Source organism: Argiope bruennichi, chromosome X1, assembly GCF_947563725.1.
Source record: "Argiope bruennichi chromosome X1, qqArgBrue1.1, whole genome shotgun sequence".
In the NCBI taxonomy this organism is placed as follows: Eukaryota; Metazoa; Arthropoda; class Arachnida; order Araneae; family Araneidae; genus Argiope; species Argiope bruennichi.
Window position 1 is genome coordinate 34,806,695 of NC_079162.1, and position 15,987 is coordinate 34,822,681.

At 27.5% G+C, this 15,987-nt stretch overlaps 1 protein-coding gene across 2 annotated transcripts in view; it reads right to left on the reverse strand.

Moving 5' to 3' along the window:
- Positions 1-617: 617 nt before the first annotated feature.
- Positions 618-15,987, reverse strand: part of LOC129958699 (phospholipase A-2-activating protein-like) — a 37,205-nt gene continuing 21,835 nt past the window's right edge. For both annotated transcript variants that reach the window (XM_056071348.1, XM_056071347.1), the window contains exons 2-7: positions 14,528-14,619; positions 8,399-8,433; positions 6,809-6,954; positions 5,458-5,620; positions 4,297-4,536; positions 618-1,524 (exon numbers count right to left, since the gene is read on the reverse strand). In XM_056071348.1, the coding sequence (XP_055927323.1) occupies positions 974-1,524; positions 4,297-4,536; positions 5,458-5,620; positions 6,809-6,954; positions 8,399-8,433; positions 14,528-14,547 (1,155 nt within the window). In that variant the 5' untranslated portion in view covers positions 14,548-14,619 and the 3' untranslated portion in view covers positions 618-973. The remainder of the gene's footprint in view (positions 1,525-4,296; positions 4,537-5,457; positions 5,621-6,808; positions 6,955-8,398; positions 8,434-14,527; positions 14,620-15,987) is intronic.

Below are 15,987 nucleotides of genomic sequence, written 5' to 3' on the forward strand. Positions count from 1 at the left end.
AAAGTAGTATTAATTACAAATTAATCTATAAAAGATAGTTCTAACTTTGATAATAATTTGTTGTACTAATGCTCTGCAATTGTTCTACTTTAAAGAGCTGCAAAATTGCAGTGATTGCTTTAAGTAAATTTATGCAAAATCTTTTATTTTGAGAAAATACTAGAAGTGGCATTTCTGGTATTAATAGTGTTTCATTATAAGAAGATAATCTGCTACTAATAGCGTTACAAATTGAACGTATTGATGTTATATAGAATTGTAATTTGATTTTTTTACAAGAAGAATGTGAAAAACATAAATCACTTTCTTCCAAGATGGTATCTTGCTCTGTTTGATTAGTTAATCCAAGAAAATCGAGCCAGTAATATTCATAAGAGCAAATGTTTTGCCTAAATTTATTTTAAAAAACTGAAAGTTTCACTTTTCTAATCAAATTATTTAGGGTTTAACAAAATAAAATGTACTATTCCAAAAAGGTAACAGCGTATAAGAATTTTTTTCACCTATTTATAAATTAAACCGCATGGCTTTGGCTTTTCAACGTCTTGAAAAATTACAACCAAATATTCCGAAATACAACTTTATTTTAAAGTTTTATGAAAATACAATGTGAATTGTTCATATAAAAAGTGTAGTAAAAATGAAACATTTATAATCAGAATATAAAGAGTTCACAAATGTAGTATCACAGATGCATTACATAATATTGCATTAATTATATGAAATAACTTTGGTAACATAAAGAAATGCAAATAAAAATACCACATTGTTCTATAACGTTTCTTTCCGCATTTAATGGGAAAATGAAATTGATGGTTGCATTATTGAAAACTACTGGGAAAAATTTGGACAAATAATTATTAAAACTGTTATTTAGAATTTAAAAAATTATGAAGGCATGTAAATTTTGAAAAGAAATTCTTAACCCCATGAATGCCCATGAATTTACATAAATGATAAATGCTAATTTATTTTATGGGTGAAAAGCTTCAAGCAACTTTTTTAAGACAGCATTAGCATTTCCAGTAGCATGTTTCTGACAAGGAAGCACTAAATCATAGAAATTCAATGACTGCAAAAACATAAAAGCTGGACGATTAGCAAAACACAAGGTTCCCACCGCAGCAAATATTCTATACAATGAATCAGAATCGACAATAACTTTCATCATGTCAATCAAATCCAAACAATATAAATCAATATCAAGTGGTAAATCATGGAAAGCAGCAACAGCATAATTGAATAAGAGGGATGAAGCTGACTTATGGGTTTTCTCAGTGGACAATACAGCTTCTTTCACGGTTCCACAGATCTTAGCTTGGAATTTGATCATTAATTCAACCCCATCTTTTACATCAAAAAGATTGCAAAATATTTTAACTATTAAAACACGGTTAACACATAATTTAGTGTTTCTTAAAATGTGTAACAAGTGATTTATCAATGCAGCACTCCCAATCTTCACACTAACACCTTCACAACGTATGGCAAGACGTAACAAATCCAAGGCAGGAAACAGGTATTCTATACATGGAGAGAAACAAGAAGGCAGTTCAATATAATTATCAAACATAATTAAGCAACATAAAAAGAATTTCAACATTCTGTTTATTACATATCAAATTTTCTATAAAACATTAATTTACATAATTTTTTTACTTTTTATAATAAAACAATGACAAGCTAGATGATACTTTAGTTAAAAAATAACAAGTGCAACAGGCCAGTTAGTATTTAACGCAGATTTCACACAAAAAAAAGTAGTAAATTATAATTGAGCAATGGTATAGATAGACTAGCACGCAATTCTCAAAAAAAGATTTGCACATGCTAGCTTCTTCCCCCCCTTGTTAAAACTATATTCAGAAAATCAATCTACAAACTTAACTAAGCAAGATAGAAAAGACAGCATGAGGATGCATTCAAAGCTTTATGATTTTGAAAAAGGAAATTTAGCTCAGCAAGCATTTTAGCCAATTGATTTTCACGATACTAAAATTTAACTTTGAACAGTTAGGGTCTAATACTCGTAAATGCGAAAAGCACTGGAAAGCCAGAACTCCACACAACTCAAAGTGAAATGGTTAGAAAAAGAATCTGAAGGAAGAGATAAATTGCATTTATTATATATTTGATTCAATGATCTAAAATATCTCTTTATATAAGAACAGATACATTAGCTCTATAGATTGTAAGGCATAACATAAATAGATTTCCAATAAGTGCAAAATAATATGCTAAAAGTTTCATTTTGTAAGTGAGTGTTTAATGCAAAAGTGAAATTTTTTTTAATTAAGTGTTTTATGAGTAATATAAAACGTTATTTAAACATTCTCAAACTGATGTGTATCATATTTAGCAACAGCTGCTTATCTCTGCCATTAAAACATTCTCCAAGATAATCTTAGTTCACAATTATGGAAAAAATTTAAATCATACATGGTAAGTTTGAAGACTCTGAAATATTAAACTGCTTAGAATTCTTTATCTGGATATTCTTAAAGAACAAAGTGCATAAAAACGCCAAAATTTAATTCATTTCCAAAATCAAGTACCATATTTTCAATTTGAAACACAGAGAGTAAGCACATCAAGATGGTATGACCATTTAAACAAAGGAATTTAACTTCATTTTATTCATTTAAAATTGTAACTGCACTGGTAAATATTGTTTGTAAAAGAAATTTTTAGAAATCCAATATTTTGTTTCCTGCTACATATATAAATCAATTAGTTTTCATGGTTCTACTTTTATATAATAATCAAATATTGGATTTTTAAAAACTAGGAAATTATAGATGTAATAAAATCTGCAGTTTTGAGCAAAATTTAAAGCATAACAGAGATTCGAAATTCTCCCTGCTGTTTCAAACTAATATCTTTGAATTATTATGCATCTTTTTGTTAGATTTATTAAGAAAATGGTGTCATTGAAACTTTACAGTTAATCTCTGGATGTGGCAGAAATGGATATTATCTTGGCTACTAAAGAGTTTAAAATTATTGTTTGACACTTTTTAAAAAAAACATTTACGTATTTAGTAAACGGTCAGTTATGTTTTATCTGTCAAAGTTGATTAACATCCTAAGTTTATAAACTTTCCTGTTAATACTTAATAATATTGTCATTGCTGTTTAAAAAGGGACATTGTTGTAATCTATTTATTTAATGGACTTGGTTCATAAATGCTTTTATACCTGCTTTAATAGAGATTAAAAATTATGATACAAATCTTTTGTTATGGAAGTTATGAGCACATGAAATACGTGCTCTGAGCATTTAAAAGTTTAGCAGGAATTCTAAAAAATGATCATTATCAAATGACCTAACAAAATTAAAAAGATTTTAAACCTAAAAAGAGGGTGTGTGCTTTAGAAACATCCCATAAAATAAATAAAAATAAAAACATCAGCACACAAATTGTCTCTAAGTATTTAAAACTATTATTAAGAGATGTCTCTGTTGGAAATAAGAATAATTAATAATTTTCTCTGATTAATGCATACCAAAAAAAAATTTTATACGCTGAATTTAATCTGCTATTCAAGAATGAAATTAGTTATAGATATAGCCCTGTTGGAGAGCCATCTCAAAAATGCTGGTATTTACTTTCCTCCAAAAACACACATGAACTGGCTTTCTCTAAAAAAGTAATTTCCCACATTTCCATTTTTATGAAGATAAATCCTAACATCAATGAGTATCATCATTATGAGTATTAAAACTAACACATTCTTTTTAAAATATCAGAGAGCCTTAGGCAAAGTAAGATAGATGTTGAACCTTCTACAAATTTGAATCTAGCAGATTATTAAAATCTTGATTGATAATACTTGATAATTAAAATAGTCAACATTTCACAGATTTAATAACATGCTACTTTCCCAAATAAAAACTTAAAATGCTCTTGGTGTCATTAAGGGAAAAACTGTATACTTCCAGAATACTTATATTTGACATTTCTTTTGAAATTTTACTCACATTGACACACACAGTTTTTTTTTTTTATTGTTAGATGGCATGTATATATTATCCTTCTAAAAAAATAATAAAAATTAAAACTGGGAAAAAAAAGCCCGCCAGTGAAATTTAAATTTTACAACATAGATCAAGAAGACAAGTGTTGTGAACTTCAAATCTGTACATGTTCTACAATAAAAATGTTACTACGCATCTAAGAATGCATTTTTCTGAAGGGCAATATTAAGGGGAAATTATAAAAATGTATCATCAAAATAAATGAATTAGAAGCTACAAAAAAATTCCGAGTTTATTAAAAAGAATTAAAATATTACCATCATCCCAGCTAATTACTAAATCCAAGCTTCCCAGCTGCTCTTGAGTAACTTGTTCAGGATAACTTGTAAGTAACACAAGACTTTCTATCTTCGAAGGTGGAATATGATGAGGCTTTGAAACAAAATCAGTAAATTCCAGCAATTTAGCTTTTAAACCAGCAACATTGGCCTTCAAATACTTGTAATATGTTTGAACAGGGAAATATTCATTGTAACTAAAAGGTAGTTTAGATGAAGCTGCAAAGAAATAAATTATTTCATAAAGAAGATAACACTTTTAATGTGATATTTAAGACTTGATAACATTTTTCAAATGAAATATAACAATTCTCCTAAGCTCAGAACGTGCTCATCTCATTTTATTTCATTCCTCATATAAATTATATAGAAAATTGATTATACTGAACTACAGTCAACAGGGAACAGATATTACAAACACTTTATACAATTCACTAATCTGAATTAGACTGCCTGTCTCCAATCAGTTCAGTAGTTTATAAAAGTGTTTTAATGCTGTTCTGCAAGGTAATTTTGTAAATATCAAATTGAATTTTAAAAAATTCAGTTTAAAATTAAAACAAGTACAGTTGAAATAAGAAATATTTTAATATTTATGATTACTATCTATGAAAAAAATGAAGCATTAATAGATTCTGAAAAAACGAGCGACAGACTACAATACCTTTCCATTACTTTATTTAATTCCTCTTTCATGGTGGTTAAGATATAATAGAAAAAAAAGAGGAAAAAACATCACAGGAATCATACGAAATTAAAGATTTTGCTAAAATTATCTTATACCATGATGAAGAAAGAAAGACGATTCTCCAGAAAAGTTATTTCTAGATATAAAAATGAGACAAATTTGCATAACAGTGTTTAAGTGAATAGCTCTATCAAATGTTACATTCATAAACATTTCAGTTATTGAGTAGAAAAAACAGTAACATTCTTTAAAAATTCAGAAAAATCATCAATGTTTCAATCTTCTCTTACTAGAACATGTTCCACGCATTCTTGATCAAAATATAATATTTGATATGAGTGCTATCCACTAATTTGAAAAGTCAGATTATGACAAAGAAAAAACTGTACCAATTAAAAAAAACCATTTTTTTCAAACAGACAGTCATAATAAAATGGAAACTCATAACTTACCACGACTTTGCTCAATGTAATCTACAATAGCACTAAGGTAAAGAGGATCCAATTTATGATCATCAATAAAGTCTACAGCTACTTCATAAGGATCATCATTCTTGTTAAACATTAATTTGCACAATTCTCCATCAATTTCAAGATAGTACTCAAAATCTTTTAGCTAAAATAAAGTTTAGATGTCAATATGTTGCTAAATCTAAAGAGTATATTTAAAATGATGAGCATTTTAACATGACTAATTCCTAATTTAATTATTACACTAGCAATTAACAATAAATTCTTGCAGATTTTTTCTTGCTAACACTACATGACCTCCCCTTATTTTAACAGCAGTTAGCGAATAGGAACTGTAGCAAAAGTCACCAATCTAATACACTTATTCTTTAAGCACTTTCAATCTTCATAGGAAAACGATACGCCTCTCTTTGTACAGAGAAAACATTTCTCAAAATACAACCATAAATTCAATTCTGATTACCTGCTGCAGTACATATGTAGCAACAAAACGCATTTATTTCAACAACTCATTTGATGAAAGGAAGATGGCAATATTGAAAATAGTAAAACAAAATTGGTAGAAACAGGGTTTACAATATTTCTCTTTACTATGGAAAAATTGTCCAAAAGAGAAAGGTTAATCGATTGTAACTTTATTAAAAATATAGTACTATAAATTCTCTAATAAATACTAAAATATTAAACGCATGCATACTATTTTAACATTACACATTCGAAATTAGTAAAAAAGGCAACATCAAAGTTATGCCGAAATACATTGTTGCATAATAGAGTGTAAGTTACACCTCATAGTTATATTGCTAAAGCCACTAGAGTAAGTATTGATGAAAAACAAAAAATGTTCAATTACTAATATTAATTGAAATTAAGACACAAAAAGGAAATTATAAATCATATACAAGCTACTTCAATAATCTTCTATATCCTCTCTTCCTTCCTGTTTTCTTTTTGTAATTTAAAGTTTACACTGAAAGGGAAAAATAATGTTTTATTAATAAATTGGAACTAAAGACAAAACATCAACTCATAAAAATGCCAAACAAGTGAGTGCATGTATTAGAATTTTGATAATAAAGGACAAGAGAGAGTACTGGTATAATATTCTTTAACAGGACAATAAATAGCACTTTTAGGGAATATATTTTGAGATTTTTTTTTGGTCAGTTCTTGGATTTACACGGAATGCATGAAGATATATTTTTTTAAAAGGCCCTAGTGTGATTCTAAAAGAATTCACACTGCAACAAAAAGAAATCATTTGCTATCTTCTGTCCCCCCTTTTTTTATTTGACAATTGGTAATCTTCTCTTTTGAACATTATCAAAAATACCTTTAATGGCTTATCTAACGTTTCAGGGTCAGAGCTTTCTTCACCATCTTCTGTCTTTACCCATGCTTTCTTCAAGGGATTCCATTCATAGCTAACAAATTCCATTCCCAATAAATTAGTATCATCTCCTTGTGATCCACTACTTGCTAGAAATAAGATACAATAGAATAATTTTAAATACATCAACTTCTACTTTAAAACACATACTTTTTTTTGTTAGAAATAAAATTAGTAGCATTTAGTCATGAATTGATATTAATTTAATTTCAATAAAAAACTTTATAACACAATGAAACAACAACAAAGAAGTTGTATGGAATAATTCAAAACGAATGTAAGGAACTTTCCAGGATTTTCAAGCCAATATTGCGCGAAAATTCAGATTATATTTGATTCGCAATAGTAATGGATGACTTTCTTTTTTAACTGAAGAAGCACAGCTAATATCAAAAGTCGATGTCGAAATAAAATCAATTGTTTCTAGTTTTTTGGAGAGGAAGTCTTTTTTTATTTTCTTTGTCCACCCCCTATATATAATATCTTTTTTGATATGGAACAGCTTTACAAAGATGAAGTAAGGTCTTTTTGACAGTTAAGACACAAGTCAGAATGTAAAGAAATTTTTGAGTGTATGAAGCATTTAGCATTTGAAACATCTTCAGAGGTTTCGTATGCATAGTTTAATAGAAATGTGAATGTAGCCTGCCTTTATATAACCAGGTAATTTAGGTGATTAGATATAAGGACCAAATGCTAGGGTGATCAAGAGCTGGTTATTGCTCCATATAAGATGTCACCTCTCCAAAAAAGAAACACAACAAATATTTATTACTTAACTATTGCAAACGTAGCATATACTTTTCAACTGCAAAGTTGCATTAATAAGGTATGTTATTGTATGGGGACACTCTGGCTTCGGTACAGATTGATAATAAGATATAAACCATAGTCATGCACTTATGAACTGAACCATCTGAAATATTTTGAAAAAAGTTGATCGAATGTCCCGCTATAATCTTTCTCAGAGGAGTTTTCAATTTTGGGATTAGTTAAAAGTAACTGGTGGTAATTCAGAATATAAACTTGCATGTTTTGAATTTGGAATGTTTTATGATATTTTAGGTGTTCTACAATCCCGATTTAAAGCCAATTCAAATAGTCGATCATCTTTGATGAACCACAGCTTTTTTCAACATCACAAACACCATTCCCCAAACATATTCTCAAAAGATTTTTAAAAAATGCCACAAACACATATATCTTTTTGTTGTTCGCTTCAATACTTAAACATTGTTCATACGAGGCCGACTATTTAGTGTAATAATAAGTCACGTCTACTTCATGAAGCTCATGTGACTAATGAGACAATGACAGATAGTTGTCCCGATAAGAACCATTTGCCATTGTTACATTGGAGTCACTTGATTCTCCTGAGGCAGGGTGTGGGCTTCCATTGTGCGCTATAGTTGGTCTCGTCTAAACACTGCTTTATATACGTGACGAAACAATAAAATTATTAATTATAGTATTAATCATCATACAACTAATACAAATTGTTAGCACATCATTTAAAAGAAACAGGATTATTACCTGCTTCATCAGCAATAATACAAACAGATTCATCACTGAAAAGAAAAAGACAAAGTTTAAACAATGGAAATTAAGAAATGCTATAGAACATATACTACACCAGCAAAATATTTCCAATGTTACAGTAAATGTATTTACAAATGAAATAATGATACAATGATGAAACTAACTTTCATCCTTTGTCCAAAACCACTTTGCAATTGCACAAATGACAAAGGAGCATTATAAATAAAAATAAATTCTACAGATAATATTAGCTATGATATAGGCCTTAATCACAAGAATGAAAAAGAAAAAAATCTAAAAATTGCATTACTAGGATAAAAGCGATCCTAATAACAGTACTACAAGCTAGAGTGGAACTATATTTCGAAATTCATTTTCAAACTAAAACCACTAGTGTTATTCAGTGAGATTTTAGGATAACTGCAAGAACTAATATGTGCTAAGTAAATGTGTCTTTTTAGAAAGAACAGTTTCACTTTTCCTCCATAAACATTAAGCATTAAATTTTCCTGACAATTTTATGTTTAATGACAAAGTTAATATAATATTTGAATTGAAATTGTAACATTCCTTTGTTAGAATACCATTAAAATCTACAACAATTAATTAAATTACTATGAAAAGAGAAGATGGTCCACACTTTACAAAATAGGCTCAAATTAGCTTCTGAGAATTATGAAATGAATAATTAAGAAATGCAAGACATTAATTATTACACATTCTTAGATTTTTATAACCTATCTGTTTTTCACTAGCTAATAATATGAACTACCTATGAGATGGAACTTAACACAAGGAAATTTATTTTTCATCTAATATCTCATTATTTTTTAATTGTAAATCAATATGCACACAGTGAATGGTTGATAATACTGTGTTCAAATAGTGTTATGAAGAATGTAAAAATTTATATTTTCTGACATACTGATTTTCCATGGTAAATAAATACAGTTTCAGAAATTTTTCAAGCAAATAAACTAAAAGAGCACAATTAAACATAAAAAAAAAGAAACAAGAATAATATAATGATCATTTGTTAGAATTCCTGCGAAACTTTTAAATGCTCAGAGCACGCAATTCATGTGCTCACAACTTCTATAACAAAGATTTATGTCATCATTTAATAGATTAAAAAGCAGGTATAAAAGCATTTATGAACCAAGTCCATTAAATAAATAGATTACAACAATGCCCCTTTTTAAACAACAATGACAATATTATTAAGTATTAACAGAAAAGTTTATAAACTTAGGATGTTAATCAACTTTGACAGATAAAAAATAACTGACCGTTTACTAAGTATGTAAATGCCTTTTTAAAAAATCAGTGTCAAACAGTAGTTTTAAACTTTCTAGAATTCAACTATGCAAATACAAAGTTTTATGTGTATCTAAAAATTTGAAAAAGTGTTTCTTATACTACAAAAAAGCTGACACATGCAAATATTTGTCTAGTAGTACATCCTCCAATCATCATGATTTGAAAGAAATCTGCTAATTACATATACTATTGTCCCCTTTGAATGATTAACAGTTGCAATTTTGACTTAATAAAAAAGAGAAGAAAAATTCAAAAAAAAAAAAAAAAATCAAACATTTAACATACCTTGGAGAAGTAAGAGAATATGAGAACAAGTAAATAAAATTATTTGACCAAAATTGTATGCATGGTATTAAGCTTTCCTAAAGAATGATGTATTTGATAACAAAGAACGTTTTGAAATTCTGAATAATTATGCAGTATTTAATCGCAATGCTAGTTTAGCAGCAGAAGAATACACTTTTTCCTATTCCCAGGTATCCTCCAAGGAAATGCATTTACAGAACAGTTCTGTAAATTTAAACAACAGAATTCCTGCTTTCCTGAGAGGAGGATAAAGATAAACTAGGGGAGATTATAAATGAATACCCCAATTTTGCACATCTGTTAAGAGAAATTGAAATATTTTTTATTTTATTTCTGATAAACAAAATAAGACTAAGTTAAAAGTTTAAATTTAACACACTTATAAGAGTGCAGTGTGACCCTATTCAGGAATACGAAGGATATAAAAAGAGTACAATTAACTTATCCCACAATTTTTTTCTTCATGACCCATGTGAAGCTTTAAAAAGATGCAGATATGCATTATGGCAATATTTGATTTTTATTGGACTACATCAAACACAGGTGTTTTTTTCACCACTACCAACAGATGACAAACTTTAAGGCATGCACACAGTGGCTCCCAAAATTAAATATACACTGCACATTCTTATCCTCAAAAATATAAAAATGGAATATTGAATTCACATTTAAGCTAAGAGCTAAAAGAATGATAAAAGACATTAAGAAGCCTATTAAACTTATAAACGATAACAAAAGAATGATAATATTTACAATAACAAACTTTATGTCAAAATAAGATATTTCTTAGCAACAAAATTGAGTATACAACTAGTTTAACAAAGTAACAAAAAAAAAAAACCACCCTAATATTTTATTGTACATTTTTTTTTTTTTTTTTTTTTTTTTTTTGCTTTTAAAACAGCTTCCAAACATTATGGCATTGAATAAACAAGAGTTTGTGCAGCCTGAGATGTTAATTTGGCCCATTCCTCTTGTAGCATAATTTTTAAGTGTTCTTTATTCCTAAAGTCATGTTGCTGAACAGATTGCTTCAATTCTGACCACAAATTTTCATTTACATTGAGATCTGTGATGGAGTATGCAATTCCATTTTACAAGTGTATAATAACCAAAGCTTCACAATTTTGGCAGTATGTTTGGGATCACTGTCTTTTTGAAAAATAAAATTTGATCCCAAATTTAGTCTGTGCAATTCTAATAGTCTCGGGTGACACACTCCTGCCCATTGCTGTGGTAATTTTTATTGTAATGCATTTTTCTTGTAATGCTTCTCTTAGTCATCAAACTGGGAATTCCTTTTTGTCTTCTACTTGGCTGATTTGTTATTAGTTCAGACTTATACTTTTGGATGATTTTTTGTATACATCAACGACTGTGATTTCACAAAGAGTTAGAAAAACAACTGAGTATCAATGCTTGCTTCAGATCTAAAGCTCATTATGAGAATTGAAACACACTTATTTTCCAGGAATATGAAACTATGGTATATAGCAGCATCAAATTTATTATATTGGTATATTTACCTAAACATACTGGCAACCAAATTAAAATCTTTATTAATTGTATACTCAATTTGGAACTTCAACATAAAAAATTAACTAATTAAGTTGTTAATATTTCCCAATATTTGTTTACTTGCTTAACATATATTTTAACATTTCTACAAGTATTAAATTTAAATTAACATTTTAGAGTGCTGCATTAGATGTTTAAAGAAGAACATAAGTGGTGTACATTCGATTGTGAGAGCCACTGTATTTGCAGGCTTTCATAACACAAAAGATGTGAAAGAATATGGGATAAGTTATATTACCCTTGATATCATACATATTTTGGAAGTGCTTATAATAAATACTTATGTGTTCAATCTAAATTTTTAACTGTTATTCGCAATTTCTGATGAACAACAAGCTTATACTTTTCTTTTAATAGCCTGCACATTAAGGATATTGATTTATAATCACCCTGTACAAGCAATACAGAAACTAATATTCTGACTCATTTTTCAAACGTCCTTATGCTATTGTATGAATAGTCAGTTCAGAACTCAGTGTTGAAAAATAATAGCATAAAGAAAACTTCAATGTAATAGCTTACATCCATATAATATTCATGGACTCAATGAACAGCTTAAATTAGATCATAACCAATGTCTAGACTTCTGTAATTAGGTTGTACTTCAGGTAGAATACAATACTTTTTTCCAGAGATGGTAATTTAAACATATAAAGCCACATTAAGATAAAAAGATCAGTTGTCAGAACAATTACTTTTGGAACAATAAAAATGTGTAACTCTTCATACAGGAGATTAATTATAAATGACAGTTTTTTTTTTTGTTTTTTTTTGTATTAATGAGCAATGTCGCATTTTCAAAATATTATGAGATGGTCCCATTTTATACAGCATTACACTGATTAGTAATCAATATACATCTTTAGTTTTGGAAGGCGACAGGATATCCATATCAGATTGCAGTATGATAATGTTTCTACTCATCATACCCAAACTTTCAATGGCTGAATGAGGAATTCAATGATAAAAAGGATTGGCTTTCAAGAACCTGTTGATCACCTAAATTTTATTTATAGAATCTCTTGGAAAAATAGAAAGTGTGTGTAAAAATTTCCTGTAGACATAGCACATTTAAATCAATGGATTCAAGAAGATTGCTTTGATGTCAAAAACAGTGAATTATTATTAAATGCACACAAGTAATTCTAAAAGACTGCAATTCTGTATACATGTCAAAGTTGCTCCTTTTAAACAAGTTTCATAAATGATTCAATTAATACTTTAAATGTTTTCTTTTATTTAAGAAAAGTTAAAATATGCATTACTTTCTGATTCTACCCTATTAATGATTTATTAAGGTATGTGTATTATCCTTGAAATATAAATTGAAACCTTCATTCAGACATAAGTCTGATGAATAAAAAAGTGGGCTGGATCAATAAATTTGTATTTTAATATCTCAGCAATTTTGTACATAGCAGCATGGTGTGCTAATAGATATGTGCAAGTAAAACATTTTATGAATTGACATCTTTTTTAATAATGGGTGCTGTATAAAAATTTAATTTTTGTAGATTATTACAAACCTGTATAGAAGTAAAAGTGTCTCAACACACTTGCATACCTTATTTAATGAAACTTTGTAGCTAGAAATATATGGTAAATTGCAATATCTAAGAAAATAGTCTTTTTTAGGATACCCTGTATGATTAGTATGAACAAAAGACAAACATTCTTATTTTACATTTTCAACCATCTATTTAAGATTTCATTATTAGAACATTATCCAAATTAATTATGTGCACATATTTTAGGTGCCAGGCCATTTTATAAGGAGATGATCAAAGGACAAATAGGTCCGAGCAATGCAAGTGCTATTACTTAAAAGAATGAGTTTCAGCACAATCAATTATAAAAAAGCACGATTTTGAGAACTAAGTTTAAAAATACAATGAATTCAACTTTCAGGGAAAATCTTCATAACACTCAATATTAATTGAATTGGAAATAAATCGTAAAATAACAGAACATCTTGAATATGAAAGAAAGCAAATATGTCACAGAAAAAGATTAAATAGATCAGGGCCTTATTTTGAAACTGCACGAGGAGTGTTTCGAAATAGATTTTGCATCCCTGTCAGATGAGGAGTGAAAGATTTTATTTATCCAACCAATTTTAAATACAATTAATGAATTATAAATCATTAACTAAAAAATATATTAAAAGCAATTAAATATGAGGTTTTTCAAAGATGGTTGTTTGAGAGTTCATTATTAGTCCAAGAAGTAGGAAACCAAATATAGGAAAAAAATTATTCAGCGACGAAATTAAATGTTTATCCTTCAATATTTTAAAAACATTGTTATTAATTAATGTAATTATTTGCCAAAAATTTTTATAAATTAGTTGTTGAAAGGAATGCATTATATTACTATTCCAGGCATTCAACAAATAATTTAAAAATAAGAAATAGACTGAGAAAATATTAAAATATACTTCATCCTTACTTTATGAACAATTATAATAAATTTCCAGATAGAAAGTATAACAATTTATAAAATATTGAGTAAATAAACTTTTATAAATGTAAAAATTGACTACTATAAAAGAATGTTAAATATTTAAGCAATTCTGTTATTTTTAAAGAATGATATATCAAATGTTTTATTAGTCAAATATGTTTATTTAAACATAAAGTTTTTTCTCGCTAGGCAGAACAAAATACATACAAATTACAATACAAAAACTCTTAAATCCAATTCAACAATTTTCAAATTCAAAATTAAAATCTAAATAGACAATTATTATTTAAATTTTTAAGGCAAGCTTTTAATAATTGAAAGCATTTATACAAAAAAATGCTTAGATAAAGAAAAACTATGATAGAATGCAATATAAAAGTTATTCTTGAAACAACATAAGTTTGTTTTTATTGTTAGACAGCCAATAATAAGAAATAAAATAAATTTCATAATTACTCTTCTTTCAGGTTTTCCATGTTATCTGGTTAACTAAAAATTGAACGTATTTTTTTAATTTTTTTTTATTCAAGGAGAAGGTGGTGATGCCTCTGCAAAATGATAAATATGTCAATTAAAATCAATTTTATTCAACACTTAACAAACAAGAGTTCAGAATGATATTTCTTTAAATTTTAAATGAATTTTTTTAGTAGTTCATATTTACATATTTTGATTTAAATTTCTTATACAGCACTAGAGCACTTATAAGCACTAGAATCTACTGGTCAATATTTAAAATAAATAACTAAGCTTTAAAAAAATACAATAGAAACATGAAATGCAAACTAACATCCTCCCCCCCCCCCGAAATGTATGGAAAATTTACTAGAAAATAAGCTTTACCATGAGTCGTAATTAAATTCTGCTTTTTGAAAATCCATTCAAGATAAATATTCAAAAATTTAATCCTAATAACTGCAAAGAAAAATATTTAATGTAACATTTAATGACATTTTCAATTCAGGCTTCTGTTCACAATACTTTTTCTTACATATAACTTTTTCTTTCCAATTAAAAGTGATATTTCATTGATTAGGAGATGCTATTGATTTATAATCAGAGGAATGGATAATGATTAATAATGTTAACAAGTTATTTTTTATTCTGCAAACATTTTAAAATTTCACAAAGCAATTTCTTTCCAGATTTTAAAAAAAAAATACTTGAATTAAATAAGTTTATATAAAACCATACAAGATATCCTTTAAATATTTGCAAAGAAATACAGATTAAACTCGGATAAAGTGAAAAAATCTAACAAAAAAGAAAGCTTGATATCAATAGACATTTAAATATGCTACTAACTCTCTTGAAATAAAATCATAGTTTCTAATAATTAGATAAAACAAATTAAAAATATTACAAAATTCAGTAAAAGTCTTTTTCCTTTTTGAAATAGTCAGATCTCATTTGATTAATAATCTAGATTCAGTAGATAAGAAAATACAAAATACACTAACCTAAAGCAGCAGGTACAATTAATAATAGTAGATACACATGAAGAAGGTCTAGAAAACTAATGTAGCATTTCTGTACTTTAATAACAAAGAGTTATCCAAAATTTTGCTAGCCATTTTTTAGGAATCATGATGTCAAAAAAAAAAAAAAAAAATTAAGATATGTTACAATAACAAACAGATTACCATTTTTACTTGTACATTTTGCTATCTTCTAAAGTTAATAAACAAGATTCCTAAATGCAAAAAAAAAAAAAAACTTTTTTTAAAAAAGAAAACTAGTAATATTTTGTTATCTGAGCACACTAATCATTAGAGAAAGGCCAACTTTTTCTTAGAACTTAACTGTGAATTTTAAATACATAAACAAAACTTTAGCAATTGATCTGGTTCCTTTTTATGTACAGCTGTTTGAGAAAAGAAAATTCCTTTCAAGTTAAAAGGAATTTTTATAATTTC